The sequence below is a fragment of the Carcharodon carcharias genome, chromosome 18, assembly GCF_017639515.1.
Source record: "Carcharodon carcharias isolate sCarCar2 chromosome 18, sCarCar2.pri, whole genome shotgun sequence".
NCBI classification, from domain to species: domain Eukaryota; kingdom Metazoa; phylum Chordata; class Chondrichthyes; order Lamniformes; family Lamnidae; genus Carcharodon; species Carcharodon carcharias.
Genome location: NC_054484.1, coordinates 37,305,944 through 37,322,949, shown reverse-complemented (window position 1 = coordinate 37,322,949; position 17,006 = coordinate 37,305,944). Strand labels below are relative to the sequence as shown.

The 17,006-nt window shown below is 44.1% G+C and overlaps 1 protein-coding gene across 1 annotated transcript in view; it reads right to left on the bottom strand.

The window, feature by feature from the left end:
- Positions 1–5,109: 5,109 nt before the first annotated feature.
- Positions 5,110–17,006, bottom strand: part of LOC121290889 (NXPE family member 3-like) — a 45,769-nt gene continuing 33,872 nt past the window's right edge. Inside the window, exons 4-6 of the mRNA XM_041211917.1 lie at positions 16,750–16,754; positions 12,391–12,628; positions 5,110–5,663 (exon numbers count right to left, since the gene is read on the bottom strand). Of these exons, the coding sequence (XP_041067851.1) occupies positions 5,110–5,663; positions 12,391–12,628; positions 16,750–16,754 (797 nt within the window). The remainder of the gene's footprint in view (positions 5,664–12,390; positions 12,629–16,749; positions 16,755–17,006) is intronic.

Sequence of the window (17,006 nt, the reverse complement as noted above, 5' to 3'; positions counted from 1 at the left end):
TGAGGCAATGCGTGACATGGTGCCCCTGTTGGAGGAGTCCACACAGAGCATCACCGATGCAATGAACCTCATGGCTGAGCACCATGCTTCCTCCATGGAGACAGTGGCAACTCTTGTGGAGAGGCACATCCAAAAGAACAATCAGGGCTTCCTGGGGTTGCGCTCGGACCTGCAAACCCTCAGTTTGGCCACAGCTGGTCAGTGCCATTGTGGAAGATGGTCTGGGCACCAATTATCCCAGCTCAATGCCCATCCAACTATGGTGAGCAGGGATGTCCAAAGCGACCTCACGTCAGCGCAGCAGCTGTCTGTCGTCTCTGCGGGCTCCTCTCAGGGCGCTCTGGATGAGGGCAGCAGCTCCTCTGCCCCTCTGCCAGTGGCCGTGGCATCTGATGAGGCTGTGGCGACTGGGGAGATGCCGACTGTGGAACTGGCCGCTCCCTCCCAAACGGGGCCAGCACAGGCTCCACGGGCCAGAGGACGTCCACCAAGGTCATCAAGGCCAACAGGACAGCAGAGTCAGCAGGTACCAGTGCCAGCGAGGGAACAGCACCTAGGCGTAGCACCCGTAAGCGTAAATTTAAGGCATCTTAGGCCCACCACGGGTTTCTCACTGGTGCTTTTATGTTGGCCCATAATAGTTAGCTGAAGACTTGGTGTGATGTCCAACACCTTTTTTGTTTTGCTTTTTGAATTTACTTTTGTTTGGTCAATAAGTCTTGACATGTTGCCTTGTCTCAGGGTGATTCCTTACTTCTGCATGTGCATGGGAAGCCATGATGTTATGAGTGAGTTGTTTGACATTGAGGTTTATTGACAAGGGCCTTAGTTAATGTTATTTATCCAGGCAGATTTAGCACTCAGGTATTGAGTGTGGAGCCTGCAGCCCTCGCGTGTGTTGAAGGTCCATCTGTGGTGTTCTAGCTGCAAGTTCTTTTGATTAAAGCCTCCCAGGTGTCTGCCTCCCTGGAGTGTGCTTGGGTCAGCGTCTACTCGCTCAGCATTCCCCTGTATGTGATCATCCTTGGACACACTGCTGGACTCATCGTGTGCAAACGGAGCAACTGTGTCGATGTCTTCCTCATCCACTGCATCACCCCTATCCAGCGCCAGATTGTGGAGAGTGCAGCATGCAATCACTACCAGCGACACACGATCTTGGGGATACTGGAGTGTGTCCCCTGAGCGGTCCAGGCATCAGAAGCGCATCTTGAGAAGACTGGTAGTTCTCTCCACCACAGCCCTTGTGGAGGCGTGGCTTCTATTGTACCAGTGCTCAGCCTCTGTTCTTGGATGGCGGAGAAGTGTCATAAGCCACCTTCTGAGGGGATAGCCCTTGTCACCCAGCAGCCATCCATCCAGCCAGGCTGGAGCACTGAAGAGCCCCGGCACCTGGGAGTGTCTGATGCACACAATGAGTCCAGCAGTGTGTCCAAGGATGATCACATACAGGGGAACGCTGAGGGAGTAGACGCTGACCCAAGCACACTCCAGGGAGGCAGAGACACCTGGGAGGCTTTAATCAAAAGAACTTGCAGCTAGAACACCACAGATGGACCTTCAACACACGCCAGGGCTGCAGGATGTAGGCGTCATGGGAGCTGCCTGGGTACCTTGCACAAACTTGTAGAATCTGCATCCTGTGATCACACACTATCTGCATGTTCATGGAGTGGAAGCCCTTCCTGTTGATGAAGGCACCTGGCTCACCTGCTGATGCCTTTATGGCCACATGTGTACAGTCTATAGCACCCTGCACGCGAGGGAAGCCAACAATGGCCGCAAAGCCTCTGGCTCGCTCTGTTTGGCTTCTGCCTTGTCCCAGCGGTAATGGATGAAAGCCAATGCACGCCTGAGCAGAGCATCTGTAACCTGCTTGACACAAGTGTGGACAGCTGATTGGGAGACTCCACAGAGATCACCCACCGACCCCTGGAAAGAGCAGGGGGCATAGAAGTTGAGGAAAGCTGTGACCTTTAGAGCCACTGGCATGGGGTGCCCATCTACACAGTTTGTGGAGATCTCAGGGCCAATCATCTGACAGATGGAGGTGACGAAGTCAGAGACAGAGATGGAGACGGAGCCTCCTTCGGCACTGCACCTCAGACATATTGAGGTAGCTGCTTCGCCGCCTGTAAACCCTGGCAGCAGGATATTGGCATCCTCTGCGGCCCCCTCCGCCTTGAACTTCCTCTTGGCCCTGCACCCCTTGTGCCTGGGCCTGTTCTCCCAAAGGTGGCTCCCTGGAGACTGAATGTGGACTCCTGGCCTCCCCCTTCAGTCCCTCCCTTCCTCAGAGGAGGTGCCTCCAGTGGAGAGCACAACTCCCATTCCCAGGTTAAGGGATGGCTTCCTGAAAGCTGCAGGCCCCAGAAATTATCTCTACTGTACAGTCCTGACCAAGGCGTTTACTCCTGTCCTAGCAGCTGGTATGAGTTTTGAAGTCTTCTTGCTCACACAGGCAAGTAAAAGTTACTTTCACACTTAAATCCCTCAAACATCACATTCGCGACCCCACTCACCCTTATCCCGCCCGTGGAGCAGGTTTATACAAATGTCTCCTACCCGCCTGCCTGTCGCACCCATGCGATCACACGGGCTGCAAAAAATCAAGATCAGTTACTGCCTCAAGGGTCTTAACTGGCCCGTTGATTGATGGCGCCTGGCTCCCCAAATATCACAATGGCGCGTCGACAGCGGGAAGCTCGCCCGACGCCACCGCGCATCATTTTATGCCCGGGTATGCGGGGCCTGCCCCCGCACGCCAACGGGAAAATACTGGCCATGAACTCGGCTCCGTCTTTGCAGTAACCGAGTCAGCAACAGCGGATCGTGCAGCTGCGCTTGATGCATAACATCTCCTGTGGGAAACCCTTGTCACACTGAGTATTGCACAAGCGTTTAATTAACGCTGGTCGGCTGGTGGGGGGGCTTCCTACCAGTTAGCACCACATTGTGCTGTATGAAGTTGGAATGTGGTGAGCAAAGTATAGGACAATCTAAAATGGAAATCAGATCCAGCAAGATCCCAGGACCTTAATTTAATTGGATTATATTTAAGCCATGCTGCTGCCAGTGTGACTTCTTGTCTCTGTGGGCAATGTAACTTTACAGGTGTGTGCATTTCTTACCGGCCATATTATGACTATAGCAAACTGCTTATCACCCAAATAATACATTCCAACTGACCCAACTACTAGACTATGATGACACGGACATCTATCCTCCCACATGTTTCTCTGATCTTTTCAAATGTGTATCAAGTTAACACGAAGTAAGACCAGGCTCCCCATCAATCATTGAGCTGTTTTATTTCACAGTGTGAGGATTGTACAGACCAACTACTATCAGCAGATTCACTTTTGTTCAATAAAGACAACTTAGCCACCCATCATGATGCAAAATAAGTAATACACCAACTCACACAGCCCATATCCATCACCTAATTTCACTTAAGTAGGAGATCTTCTATCTTCAGAATTTTAACCCTTCTGGGCTCAGTGTGGTAAAATGGGGCTGCAGCAAAAGTAGATGCTTTAGCAATGTACAGTGTGGCAGCTCAGAAAATCCCAGCCTACCCAAAGTGTCAAGTTGCCACTTAATTTACAAATACGGACGTCTTGCGGTGCAGTATGTAGCGTCCCTGAGCCAGAAGCTCTGGGTTCAAGTCCCAACCCAAGACTTAATAACCAAGGATGGTGTGTTCATAATGTGGCGAAACAGGTTGAATATCAACCTACGAATCCTTCCTAAACATGCCAATGAAAGTCGGTAAGAGTGGGAGAGATTCCTGATCAGCCATGTGATGGAAAGAAAATTGGAACCCCTACCATCACTATTCATAGCTCCAGAATACAACATGCGTGTAAAAAAGTGCACATTGCCACAGCAACTTGGACTCTCTGTGTGAACTGTAATATGTCACCACTTTACAAATAACAACTTGCTTTACTGACAGGGATAATACAGACCAGGCTCATTTCCCAAGAAAATGCGAGGCGCGGAACAGACTCTGAACATTGAGAAATTTGATGTGGGACCTTAGTTGTTTAATTTTACTTTGTTCATGTGTTTCATGTGTCTGCAGTGAAGTCTGCCCACCACCCCCCCCGAAAAAAAAAAATGATTCTATCTAAGTGCATTCCAAGAAGAATGGATCTCATTCCCTGACCCACAGAAAGATGCTCAAATATAGTTCAAACTTCAACTTTCTGGCAGCAAAACATAAATGATAATAATGGATTGTACAATTTAGTGCCCTTGGTACTGCATCTTGCAGGACAAGATTACAGATTCTAATTTTGAACACGGAGATAAAGGTACCCCATTCATTGACAGAAAATCATGCGTGCTCATGGTTGCTATCAGCCCACTGTGGAAGATGAACCAAAAATTGTGATGTTGCCAAGCCATTATTTACCACTACTAGCTGATTGGATAGATGGAAAATCCAAGAGGAGAAAACTGGACCTACTACAGAAAGGTCATTTTGCAATCACTTTGCCATTGAGTGCTGTGATGAAAATTATCATTAACAATCTTTGGGCTCTACTTCAGCCTTTGATTTCAGAAGCAGCCTTGGTGAGAATTCCAGTGGGTTGTTATCCTTCAAGTCATATCCTCGCAGGTTGCCAAGAGATGGCCACCCACACCGTCGCTAGCAACTTACATCATTTCACAAGTATATCAAAGTTTGCAAATCTAGTCTTGTAAATCCCATCGTCATTCATCTAATTCGCTTGAAACATTTGTGACTTTTTTGGGTTCACACCCTCAAGAGTTATTTGGCAAGCAAGGTACAAATGGGATCATATACCAAGAAGGGGTCAATGCTTCAAAAGAGCAATTCAAAAAAACAATATAACCACATAATAGCCTTCCTGCAAGCATATTGTAAAAACAATAATCTACGTGTCACAAAGTATTCTTCACATTTGGCCTACTATCAATTTCAAAAACATTACAACCTGTAGGGCATCCACATTTAAATTAAAATAGTGCATTCACTTAAAAAGCACATTCAGAATTCTCGTAGTCCTGATTGCTCATCTCTTCATTCTGTCATGTAATATGAATCTCATGATTACCAAGTTTGATCTAAAACAGTATTTAACTCTTTTCCAAAGGACATACATATGAAAGAAACACATCTACTTCATTCTTTATAATGACTTGCTGGGGATGTAAGTCATGTGGCAGATAATGTGCTATTGTCATCTCCCAGGCATCCACAAATGCCACGCTGATGCCCTCAAACATCTTTCTCATCACTAAATCTAGTTGATAGGAATACCAGTCACTGTTGTAGAGACTGACGTTCCGTGGAAGGGCCTGGACGTTGGCAGTCTTTATTACAACCAGTGTGTCTGGACTCCTGTCGAGCAATCGTAGAATTGACCTGCGGATGTTCTGGAGCCTTCGGATGTACGGTTCAACTGGAAAAGTGTTGAAATGACACCATATGGTGAAGGCTATAATGGTGCTCTTTCCTCCTTTAATCTCATCCAGTTTATTTGCAATGAATGGTAGATCCTGACTCGAAATGGGTAAGATTCGGATGGGTTTGCCATGGGCATAATATTCCACTTTGATCTTGTTGTCTATATCCAAAGCGAGATGAGGGCCGGTTTTTTTAGAATTGCCGAGATCAAATTCCCTCAGACCTAAAACAGAAGATGCCACATCATTTAACTTGATGCTGAAATTTAATTCTGTGAATAAAAATTAATAGGCATAGAATAGATAAATCACTTAGAATCTCAGTTGTTAAATTAGACAGTCTCTCATCTCTCAAACTACTCTACCTAAACCATCAGCTTCATATAAGGATGGGGTGTTCAGGAGGACAAGCCAGCCGCCAGGTTAAATAATTGAGACAGGCAGCTCAATAAATGTCCTGAGAAGTATTCAGAGGAAACAGGCAGGTGGGCTAGTGGACTGGTAAGTAATTGAGGTGACAGCCAGTGGTTACGCGAGGAAGAACTTGGATAACTGGGTAAACAGAAGAGCTAAGAACCACTCAGACTGAACAGCCATGTGAAATTCAGAGGCAGGGTGAGGCTGAGCAATGCATTGGTGGTTGTAGGGTACAGAAAATTGCATTTTGTATTTTGCCCATGTAAGGCTACCACAGACAGATAACAGGAGAGGGAGTGTAGAAAGGAATAAAGTAGTCCACGTTTTAACAACACATGGAGTAGTTCTGAACCTTGCAGAATCTTACTGTTTCTGGCAACAGTGATGACAAAAAACAGGAAGCATTTGCATTTTGAAACTCTTGGGAGCTGTTTGCCTACTTTCGACAAACAGCATTTTAAATTGGAGATTTAATACACACAGGAGGTGCTCTAGCTTGGGATTAGCAACAGCAAAGCCTGTACAATGTGTACACACACAGTGATTTCACCAAAATAACCATCAAATCAAAAAAAACATAATTTCCGTTCATTACAGAAAGGTTTTTCTTTGAAAGGAACACAATCATGTATGGTGTTGGATCAGGGTGGCATTGTCTATGACCAATGTATCACCTTTTGATGTCCATTCGGAGCCATCAGTTTTATTCAAACATTGGCAAAAGGAGCTGTTTTGAAGGTGTCATGGCAGGCTTTGCAATCACAGATGACAAAGGACCAAAGGCCTTACTTCTCCATTATGGAGATAAAGAAATGGAAGATACTTTTGAGGCACTTACTAGAGAGCATGTCATACCTGGAGTATGTGACGTGCAGATCTGCACATGATTGCAGTCACATACGCAATTCCAATACAAACTAACAATATTCTTGAATTGCAAGCTGACCATTTCACTGGTATCAGCAAACTGAAAAGTGTTACATACAAGCTTAATGTATACCCTAATATACCCAAGTTGTACATCAGCACCAATGAATATCATTTCATGTCAGAAAGCAAACAGAAGGAACTTCAGTGCCTACTTGACCTTGTCATTATTGAGAAGGTTGGAATGGGCCTACACTTTTGGTCTCCATACAAGTTATCAAGGAACCCAAGAGTGAGAAGCAGACTGAAATCCATGTTGCTACACGGTCACCAAACCAAGCCATACAACGAGAAAGACACTTGACACTGATAATCGATATCATAGAGATAGTGAATGGTGCTAAACACTTCACTAAACTTGACCTCAATGGTGAGGAAGGGAGTTTGAAATAATAACTGATCATAGACCAATAGTAGGCTTGTTCAACAATAAACTACCCACTCGAATAGAGAGTTGGATACTCAAACTACCAAAGTATAAGTTCCATGTCGAGTATCATCCAGGTAAGCTCAACACAGCAAACTCTCTTCTGCAACATCCATTGCCGACAGTCAGTCCTACTGGTCGTGAGGAAAAAGTTTCCGAACAACATCTTAACTATGTCAGCCGAAATGCGGTGCGAAAACAGCTGACATCAAAGTGATAACGAAACAGGATGAGGCATTGCAACCAAGTATGACAGCTATGGAATCTCAAAACTGGAAAGACGTGATCGAGAGAGTGTCTACAAAAGAAGTTGCTCATGCACATTACAATGTCTTCACAATGTTCGAAAGAGCTCACCATTCCAACCATGTCTGATCTCGTGTCACGCAGCCACTCTATTGTCATCCCGCCACTCATTGAGGGAATGTACTGTCGATAAAGCAAATGAAGGCCACCAGCGCATTGTCAATAACAAACAACTCCTAAGGGAAAAGGTATGATTCCCAGGAATTGCCTACATGGGAGAGCACAAAGTCAGAGTTTGCCACTTCAAGCATTGACAATGTCAAATCTTGGTGATCCTCTCGCGACGTCAGAACTATCCCCAAGTGCAGGGATTGAAGTTAGTGTTGACTTTGCAGATTTTCCCACTGCTGAAAACCTGCTTGCTGTCACTGACGGCTACAACAGAATTCCAATTGTGGAAATAGTTACATCAACTTCAACAAAAGCGGTCATCCCAAAGTTTGATCAGATTTTTTGCCTTGTTTGGAATCCCTCAAAGGGTGAGAAGTGACAATTGATCCCCATTCAACAATGACAAGTTTAGCAAATTTGCCAACTACATGAGTTTCACTCATTGAAAAATCACATCCCATTAGCCAAGAGTTAATGGAGAAGTTGAGAGATTTATATGCACCTTGAGAAAAGAGATTTGTACAACTTCAGTGGAGAGTGAGTCGGAATGCAAGAGTTGTATGGCTTTCTTTGCATATAGAGAATGACTCCTCACTTAACCTCCAGCTAAACTTAACTTTGCACATCCTACGTGCACACACCCTGCTGAGCTCCCAGCGGAGCTAATGATCAACAATTACATGAACACAATTGAGAAAAGAAGCATCAAACGAAAGTAAATGCAGAGCAAAACGTGAAATTTAGAGCTATGCTGTTGAAGCCAGGTGATAAGGTGTATGTGAAAGCTAATGGTCATGTTGGAAAACAAGCAGCCCCTTATGACATCCAGGCTCACTCCCAAGCTTCATTTGCTGTGACCAACACAGAAGGATCAATGATCACTGCTAAGCCTGATTCACAAATCATCACACAAAATGCTTAATTCTTCAGAGCACTGAAAACACCATTTGTAAACTCAGACATCAACATCTCAGATGGAGAAAACGAGTTCAATGAGACTATATCTGATGCCAGATGATATCCTACTTGTGCGAAAAAATGTCTGTCATATTAAGTGATAATGTTATGAAGTGTATTTTTTCAGTTGGTGAACAAATCTTTCATCTCATTGTATATGACTGAGTGCATTGTTAAATTAATACAACAATATGTATATGAAGTTACTGGCTAAGTTGAATGTTCAAGTTATGATTAAGTTTATTGTTTACACTTTTGGAAACATATATTGGAATATGCTATGCCTCTCATTAACTAAGAAAGGGAAGGATGTAGGATGCAGTGTATTGAAAATTGCATTGTGTAGATTTTGTCGACTTAAGAACACATATACCAAGAGGGAGCCAAAAAGGAATAAAGGAATCTAGCAGTTTTGTTTCTTACTGAGCCTCTCTGAATCTTATAAAAACAAAAACAAAAAAACTGCGGATGCTGGAAATCCAAAACAAAAACAGAATTACCTGGAAAAACTCAGCAGGTCTGGCAGCATCGGCGGAGAAGAAAAGAGTTGACGTTTCGAGTCCTCATGACCCTTCGACAGAACTTGCGTTCGAGTCCAAGAAAGAGTTGAAATATAAGCTGGTTTAAGGTGTGTGTATGGGGGGCGGAGAGATAGAGCATCCGCCCTCACGCCTTCTCCTCCCTCCCAGAAACATGATAGGGTCCCCCTTGTCCTCACTTATCACCCCACCAGCCTCCGCATTCAAAGGATCATCCTCCGCCATTTCCGCCAACTCCAGCATGATGCCACCACCAAACACATCTTCCCTTCACCCCCCTTATCGGCATTCCGTAGGGATCGCTCCCTCCGGGACACCCTGGTCCACTCCTCCATCACCCCCTACTCCTCAACCCCCTCCTATGGCACCACCCCATGCCCACGCAAAAAATGCAACACCTGCCCCTTCACTTCCTCTCTCCTCACCGTCCAAGGACCCAAACACTCCTTTCAAGTGAAGCAGCATTTCACTTGCATTTCCCCCAACTTAGTCTACTGCATCCGTTGCTCCCAATGTGGTCTCCTCTACATTGGAGAGACCAAACGTAAACTGGGCGACCGCTTTGCAGAACACCTGCGGTCTGTCCGCAAGAATGACCCAAACCTCCCTGTCGCTTGCCATTTTAACACTCCACCCTGCTCTCTTGCCCACATGTCTGTCCTTGGCTTGCTGCATTGTTCCAGTGAAGCCCAACGCAAACTGGAGGAACAACACCTCATCTTCCGACTAGGGACTTTACAGCCTTCTGGACTGAATATTGAATTCAACAACTTTAAGTCGTAAGCTCCCTCCCCCATCCCCACCCCCTTTCTGTTTCCCCCTTCCCTTTTTTTTCCAATACATTATAAAGATTTTCCTTTTCCCACCTATTTCCATTATATATATAAAAAAACCCACTAGAGCTATACCTTGAGTGCCCTACCATCCATTCTTAATTAGCACATTCGTTTAGATAATATCACCAACTTTAATTTTAACACCTATGTGTTCTATTGTACTATTGTCGTTGACATCTTTTGATGATCTGCTTCTATCACTGCTTGTTTGTCCCTACAACCACACACCCCCACCACCCCCCTCCACCTCTTTGTCTCTCTATCTCTCCGCCCCCCACACACACACACCTTAAACCAGCTTATATTTCAACTCTTTCTTGGACTCGAACGCAAGTTCTGTCGAAGGGTCATGAGGACTCGAAACGTCAACTCTTTTCTTCTCCGCCTCTCTGAATCTTGCAGTTTCTCCCCATGAATTTCACAGCGATGGGAAAGCAATTGGATGCATGACTGGGAGGTACTGTTGCTTCTGCTAATGGCGCTGTGAAGGGAATGGGAGATGCACAAGAAGCCAGAGTCAGGGCATTAAGGTAATTATGGGGTCAGGCGCAAAGAAATGTCAACAAATACAGCAGTAATGGATGAGTCAAAACTATTTTGCATTAGAAGGCAGCTGAATTTCAGAGGAGCTGAATGTGTGGTTGAAACCAACAGTTAAGCTAGGAAATACCCACATAAGTTGGTGAATGATAGGGCTACGAATGTCTCAGGCATATTTGGTATATGCCTGCCAGGATAGCATTGAGTCTGAAGATGACAAAAGCATTGGTGAGAGTTTCAGTAGCAGATGGGTTCATCCCCTCTGATCCCATGTCTTCAGATGATGTTAACAAATAACATCATGTAGACGACAAAGAACCGGGGTCAAGGATAGAGCATTGGAAAAAGCCAGAGTTAAAGCTGTTAGCTGGGAAGAATAGATGTTGCTAGAGAGTCTAATGTTAGATTGGCAAAAATGGGAACATGGAAGGATGGCCTAAGAAGATGATGTGCTAAAGGGGATGGGGTGGACATCAGTGTCAAAGGGTTACAGTGGGATTGAGAAAAATAATAAAGGATAATGCACCATAGTCACATACACAAAGGATACCATTTGTGAATTGGATCAGAACAGTTGGAAGCAACTTCAAATTTATTTCAACCATTTAATTTGTCACCTCCTGCTAGTTGTTAAATCAGAATGTGAGACTTTCAAAAAAATTGCAATGATTCAATTGCTCAGCTTAGTGCTGCATACATGAGCCTCATTTTTAGAATAACAGAATCATTGGACAGGAAACTGTGCTGGCTGTTTTGAGGGGCTGAAATAGTTTGGGAAGGCAGGACATTTACCCCGTTCACCACAGACAACTAGTGCTATGCTAATTGAAAGGAACAGAGCCATTTAAATATTTGGTGTCAGTACTCTGCAATAACTCAAAATGGAGAATTCTGCTCTAATGAAGTGGCAGATAATCATACTGGACCAGCTTACAGTGAAATAGCACACCCAAAACTATACAAAGTCTGAAGAAAGTTGTGTCATTTCGATAATTTCCCTCAGAGATCAGCTGAGGAAGCCATCAGGCAGAAAAACAGATTTGCATTTATTTGTGCTTTTCGCGATCTCGAGATGTCCCAAAGTGTTTTACCGTCAACAAACTACTTTTTGCTTTGAAGTGTAACCACTGTTTTACTGTTAGTCATCAATTCTTCAAAGATCAATTACTTTTCTTTCCTGTGTGCATGAAATCTTCTTAAACCTATGAGTTGTATCTACCCTTGCACTGAGGAGGTGTGGGTCTTAATGTGGCAACAGGTGATGAACTCGATGGAATTCCCACCATATACTAGGAAAACTCTCTACAAAGCCCCAAAGGTAACCTAATGATGTAACTGGAGCCAAGAACTTGCACCCCTTGGAATGCCTCAAATTGAAGCCCTCTCCCTAGGGTTGCAATATAGTTCCCTCCCATCAACATTTAGAATTCCATGGACTTTTTCAGCTCAGGAGGAGGCCAAATGGTCCAGTGCACCACTTTGAATATACTGGATCTGTGATGGAATGCTGCAACACTCATAGCAAAGAAATCGAGTCTTTCCATTTGCTGAGCTGTAATCTGCCTAATTTTATTTCAGCAGTTATCACATTTGCTTATTTGCTTTGAAAATAAAATCTATGTGAACGTTTTACTGGTAATGATCTTGAGTCCACAGGCATGACTATCAAGAATGGGTGAAAGTGCCCTTTAGCTCACACCAGCAAAACATTTACCCTATGGAATTTTCTAGTATTCAGTACACTAAGGTGTGTTGTATAGAAATTCTGACCAATATATTCACATTTAGGGAAGAATAATTTACCTGGGCACTACACAAAACTGGATTGGAGTATATGTAATACATAAAGGAGATTAGATCAAAATACATATGAGAAATAACTAAACTTAACCTGGTACAAATCCTGTCAAATATTCAAACCACTGGCGTATAGTGGAATCTCCAAAAATGTAAACTTTTTTCCCACGGAGACAGTCTGTTATACTTGCAGGTGTGTTGAAACGCTGAACGTTACAGCTTGATGACATCCACTGGTCCTGATAATAAAATCCAGATGGTGAAAGCAGAGGCTTACCAGGGACACATTTTCCAACCCCTGTGCCTGAAAATAAAGATAAAGCATTTAAATACTCAAAAACCACTGCCCTCCACCTTAGGTACATGTTTTTTTTTTCAATTGGCTTATCAAACTTTCTGGAAAATCCCAAAAGGCCTTCTATAGTTACCAAACACAGTTAAATAGAAATTTAAAAGAAAAATAGTTAAATAACAATACTGTGAAAAATATTCTGTCATTTCTGCATCAAATTCTGGTCACCAAGTCATATGGGAAATTATTAAGCCCTGGAAATGGTGCAGAGAAGGTGCACAAAGTCAATCCCTGGTAAGAGAGGAACATGCAATGATGAAAGATGAGAAAATGTGGCCTCCTGAGCATTGAAATGAAATGATTAAATGAGGACCACACAGGATGTCTACAGGCTCCTGAAGACCTAAGCACAAAACCTAGACTGACACTACAGTGCAGTACAGAAGGTGTGCTGCACTGTTGGAGGTGCCATCTTTTACAAGAGCATTAAACCAAGGTCCCATCTGTCCTCTCAGATGGCATAAAAGATCAAAAAGGAAGAGAGGAGTCCTCCCCAGTGATCTGGCCAATATTGATCCCTCAACCAACATCAGTGAAACAGATTATGGGGTCATTATCATGTTGCTATTGGTAGGACTTTTGTTATGCACAAATCAGCTGCCATTCTTCCTAACATTACAATACAATAGTGACTACATTGTAAAAGTATTTCACTGATTGTAAATTGCTTTGGGACATCTGGAGGTCAGGAAAGTCTTTAGATCAATGTGAGTCTTCCTTCTTAAATAGAATAGGAAAGGTTAACTTTGTACATTATTGCAAGTAAAATGACAAGCGAAAGACATGGAAACACAGATACAATCTGACAAAAGGCAGCTTCAGGGCTAATAATAGGAATCATTTTTGTACAAAGTGTGATTAAAAGGTCTTGAGGGCAACATTTATGGAATGATTGATAAGGCTGTCAGATGACAGGGGTTCACAATGAAAGGATGAGGTAAGTGGCTCAAAGAGCATCCCACATGCTTGTGTCTTATTGATTTTTACAAAACACTGAGCCAAACAAATTAGGAAGACACCAGATTCCATGTTGAAGAATTAGCCAATTATTACCAGGACTAAAGACAGAGAAAATAATAAATGAGTCAACCAAAGTTTCCACGATGAGCAGGTAACCAGTGATCCCAAAGAACAAATGGTTGCATATGGACAACAGACAAGGCAAAAGTTTGATTGGCATCAGCCAAGACGGCACCACTCCAATATCTTACTAACCACTAGTGTCATATATAAAACATGGTTTATTGTGTGAATTGCTTGAGTGTTTCTGTGACCTATGGAATAACACCCCAACAAAAGTTGCAATCTCTTAGAGAAGAAAGAATGAAAGGAACTTATGCAATTTTTTGGGTTTGCACATGATATATTCTTGGCTCCAATGCCAACAATATTTTCTGTAAGTGAGCCCTGCTCCACTGATAATCTTTATTATCCAATGTCTACCAGATAAAACAGGTGCTTTATCTATGGACCATACCACTAACAACAGGCTGGGTCAATATACAATGCTGTGAATAATGCAAGTAGCCCTCATATGTTTCTTCTATTTTTCAGAACATGGACCAAAAATCACTCTAGTGAGATGAAGTCATCTGTAAGTCAACTATGTGCCTTATTTCCCACTTTCAACTGTTTCCCTGAAGCCCCGACAGCTGACCTTCTGCAACAAGATCATAACGTTCTTTGTCACTAACATTAAGACAATCCTATCAGCTATATATTGACATTCCCAATAAAAGTTTGAAAATTCTCTCTCAACATTCTACAATGAGTAAGCAACATTTTGAATACTACAGAAAATAATAACCACTCATGAAGTGTCCAAAGTGTAATATTCTACCCAAGGCATCAGGGCTTGGACAATAAATTGTAGCAGCTAACCTTACCACACAATAAGTTTACATACAAACATAAACACAGAACATGATGACATATGGGACCCACATTTGTCTTGAATTAATAAACCTATGAAAGATATAGCACACTTGAACTCCTTTGCAACTTCAACCTCATCTCTCAGGGACCAACATAACTGATCAAGCCTCCTGAAGTACATTAGTACTTCAAGTGAAGTGCATGAAGTCTTCGTACATGTATTGATACTTTTACCTCATAAACACTACATGTAAGGGAAGGTTTCATTATATCACTGAGTTCATCAAAAGCATTACTCAGTTTCAGTGTTTCAAAGTCCTACACTTTATTAGGGGGTAAAGGGTGATATTCTATAATACCTCCATATCAGGGTGACAGGGCTATAGACTGCAAAATTAAGCTCCAATACACTACTAAAGCTGACGCTATAGACGCCAGAGGCCCTCAAAATGGTGCACACAATATTTCTGGTTACTTCCAGTGTGACCTGCGCAGCACCCCATGTTAGGAAGGGCATTAGCTGGAAGCTTTTTCACAGTGGATAGATTGTGACATCGAACAGCCATTCAGCTGCACGAGGGACTCCACCATGAGAATGATTTAAAGGACCAATCATTTAACTTGCAGGTGAGGCATTTTCCACTTGCTGTTGTTCTAGCAAAGATTCTGGAAATACAATGGGATGTTTTGGATGAGTTCTGGTAACTTACAGGATCTGGGAGCGCTGCTGCTTCCTGGAAGAGATGGAAGAGGAATTTTGTGACAGAAAGGGTAGTGCACTCATCAAAGCTGTAATTGCAGATCCTCTGGGTCTACAACACAACAGGAAAATGGAGGTGAGGCTGCAGAGAAGGGAAGCTCTGCACAGAGGGATGAGGAGGAGGAGTAGGCCATCTGACACTTTGAGCATGCTCCACCATTTACTAAGTTCATAGCTGATCTTCTACCTTAACTCCACCCCCACGCTATCTTCACATAGAAGGACTCTTCTCAGAAGGCCCAATCAACTAAGGGCTTTCAGGGAGCACTTCTATCTCCATCTTAGCCAGCAGCAATATATGAGGCACCTGCGATTCATCAAGGGGGTACTCATAGAACAGTACCAACTCCTTCAATAGTACCAGCAGGGAAAGGATGGTGCTGCTAGTGGCCTTGGTCATCATCCCGCTTAACCTCTACATGTCCAGGTCCTTCCAGATAGGAGAGACAATATTGCAAACATCACAGTTCGCCGTCCATTGCTGCATTGGAGAGGTAACAGAGGCCCTGAACTCAAGGTGAGGAGAGTTCATCATTTCCTCACTCACCAGACAGAAGCAGGAGGAGAGGACATATGGCTGTGCCAGTGTAGCAGGATTACCAGGGAGCCATTGACTGCAGCCTTGTGGCTCTGTGGGGCCCAATGTCAAAGGGCAGAGATCTAGGAACTAGAAAGGTTCCACTCCATTAAAATGCAGTTTCCGTGCAACCATGCCTAAATCATCATGTTGGCGAATGCCTACCAATCTGGCAGCAGCCAGGTCACCTTCATCCTCAGCATGTCTGCTGTTCCTCCATCTTTGACCAACCACAAAGTGCCAGAGACTGGCTGCTTGGAGAAAAGGGATAACCCTGTACTCAGAGCTGACAACTTCGCTCCGCCACCTGACCATACATGTCCAACGGGCCAACAACGGGAACTATGTTGCTATTCAGAATATCTTGGAGCAGTCGACTGGCATTCTGAAGCTGCCTGGATCTCTCAGAGGGAGCTCGAGCAGAGCCCTACAATACTCGTTCTAGCTTGTCTCTAAACTCAAAACTTCTCCAAAATTTTGTTATCATGAGCACACAGACATTGCCACTGGAGACATGGAGGCTAATTCAGGAAGAGGAGGCTGTGAGGAAGCATCCAGAACCCCTGCTCTCCAGACGGGTTGTCCATGAGCACCTACTGAGACTTTGGTTCCTTTGGGTCATTATTTACGACCATTGCTCCAATATTCCCCAACTTCCCTTTTCTCCACAACATCCCATAGCAGCAGCTTCTTGGCTAAAATCCTGTCATAAAAGCAACAATGAAAACCCTGTCATAACATCTTTACCCAAAAACACATTCAATAATGTGAAAGGGGCTGAACTTATGCATTCCTTTAGTGCCTGTCTCGCAGGTGCCCTTGCCTACCCTAGTGTTCCCCAGCAGTGCTAAGCCAGTGGCTGCAGCATGGCAGGTGCAAAGCTGCTGACTTTCACTTGGGGAGACAGCAGATGACCATAAGGTCTCAGCTTTGGACTGCACCACCTCCTCTTGGTGGCTGCCATCTGGGCTGGCTGACTAACAGGCAACAGCAAGGGCACTGGCGGAATGGCAATGAGAGCATGAACGCTGTCATCCTGAGAGAGGAGAGCAGGTTTGTGCACCATGGAGCCACTGTCACTTCTACAGGGCAGCACCTCAGCAATCCTGGTAATCAGATGCAGCACAGGCTAACACAGTCCAGCAA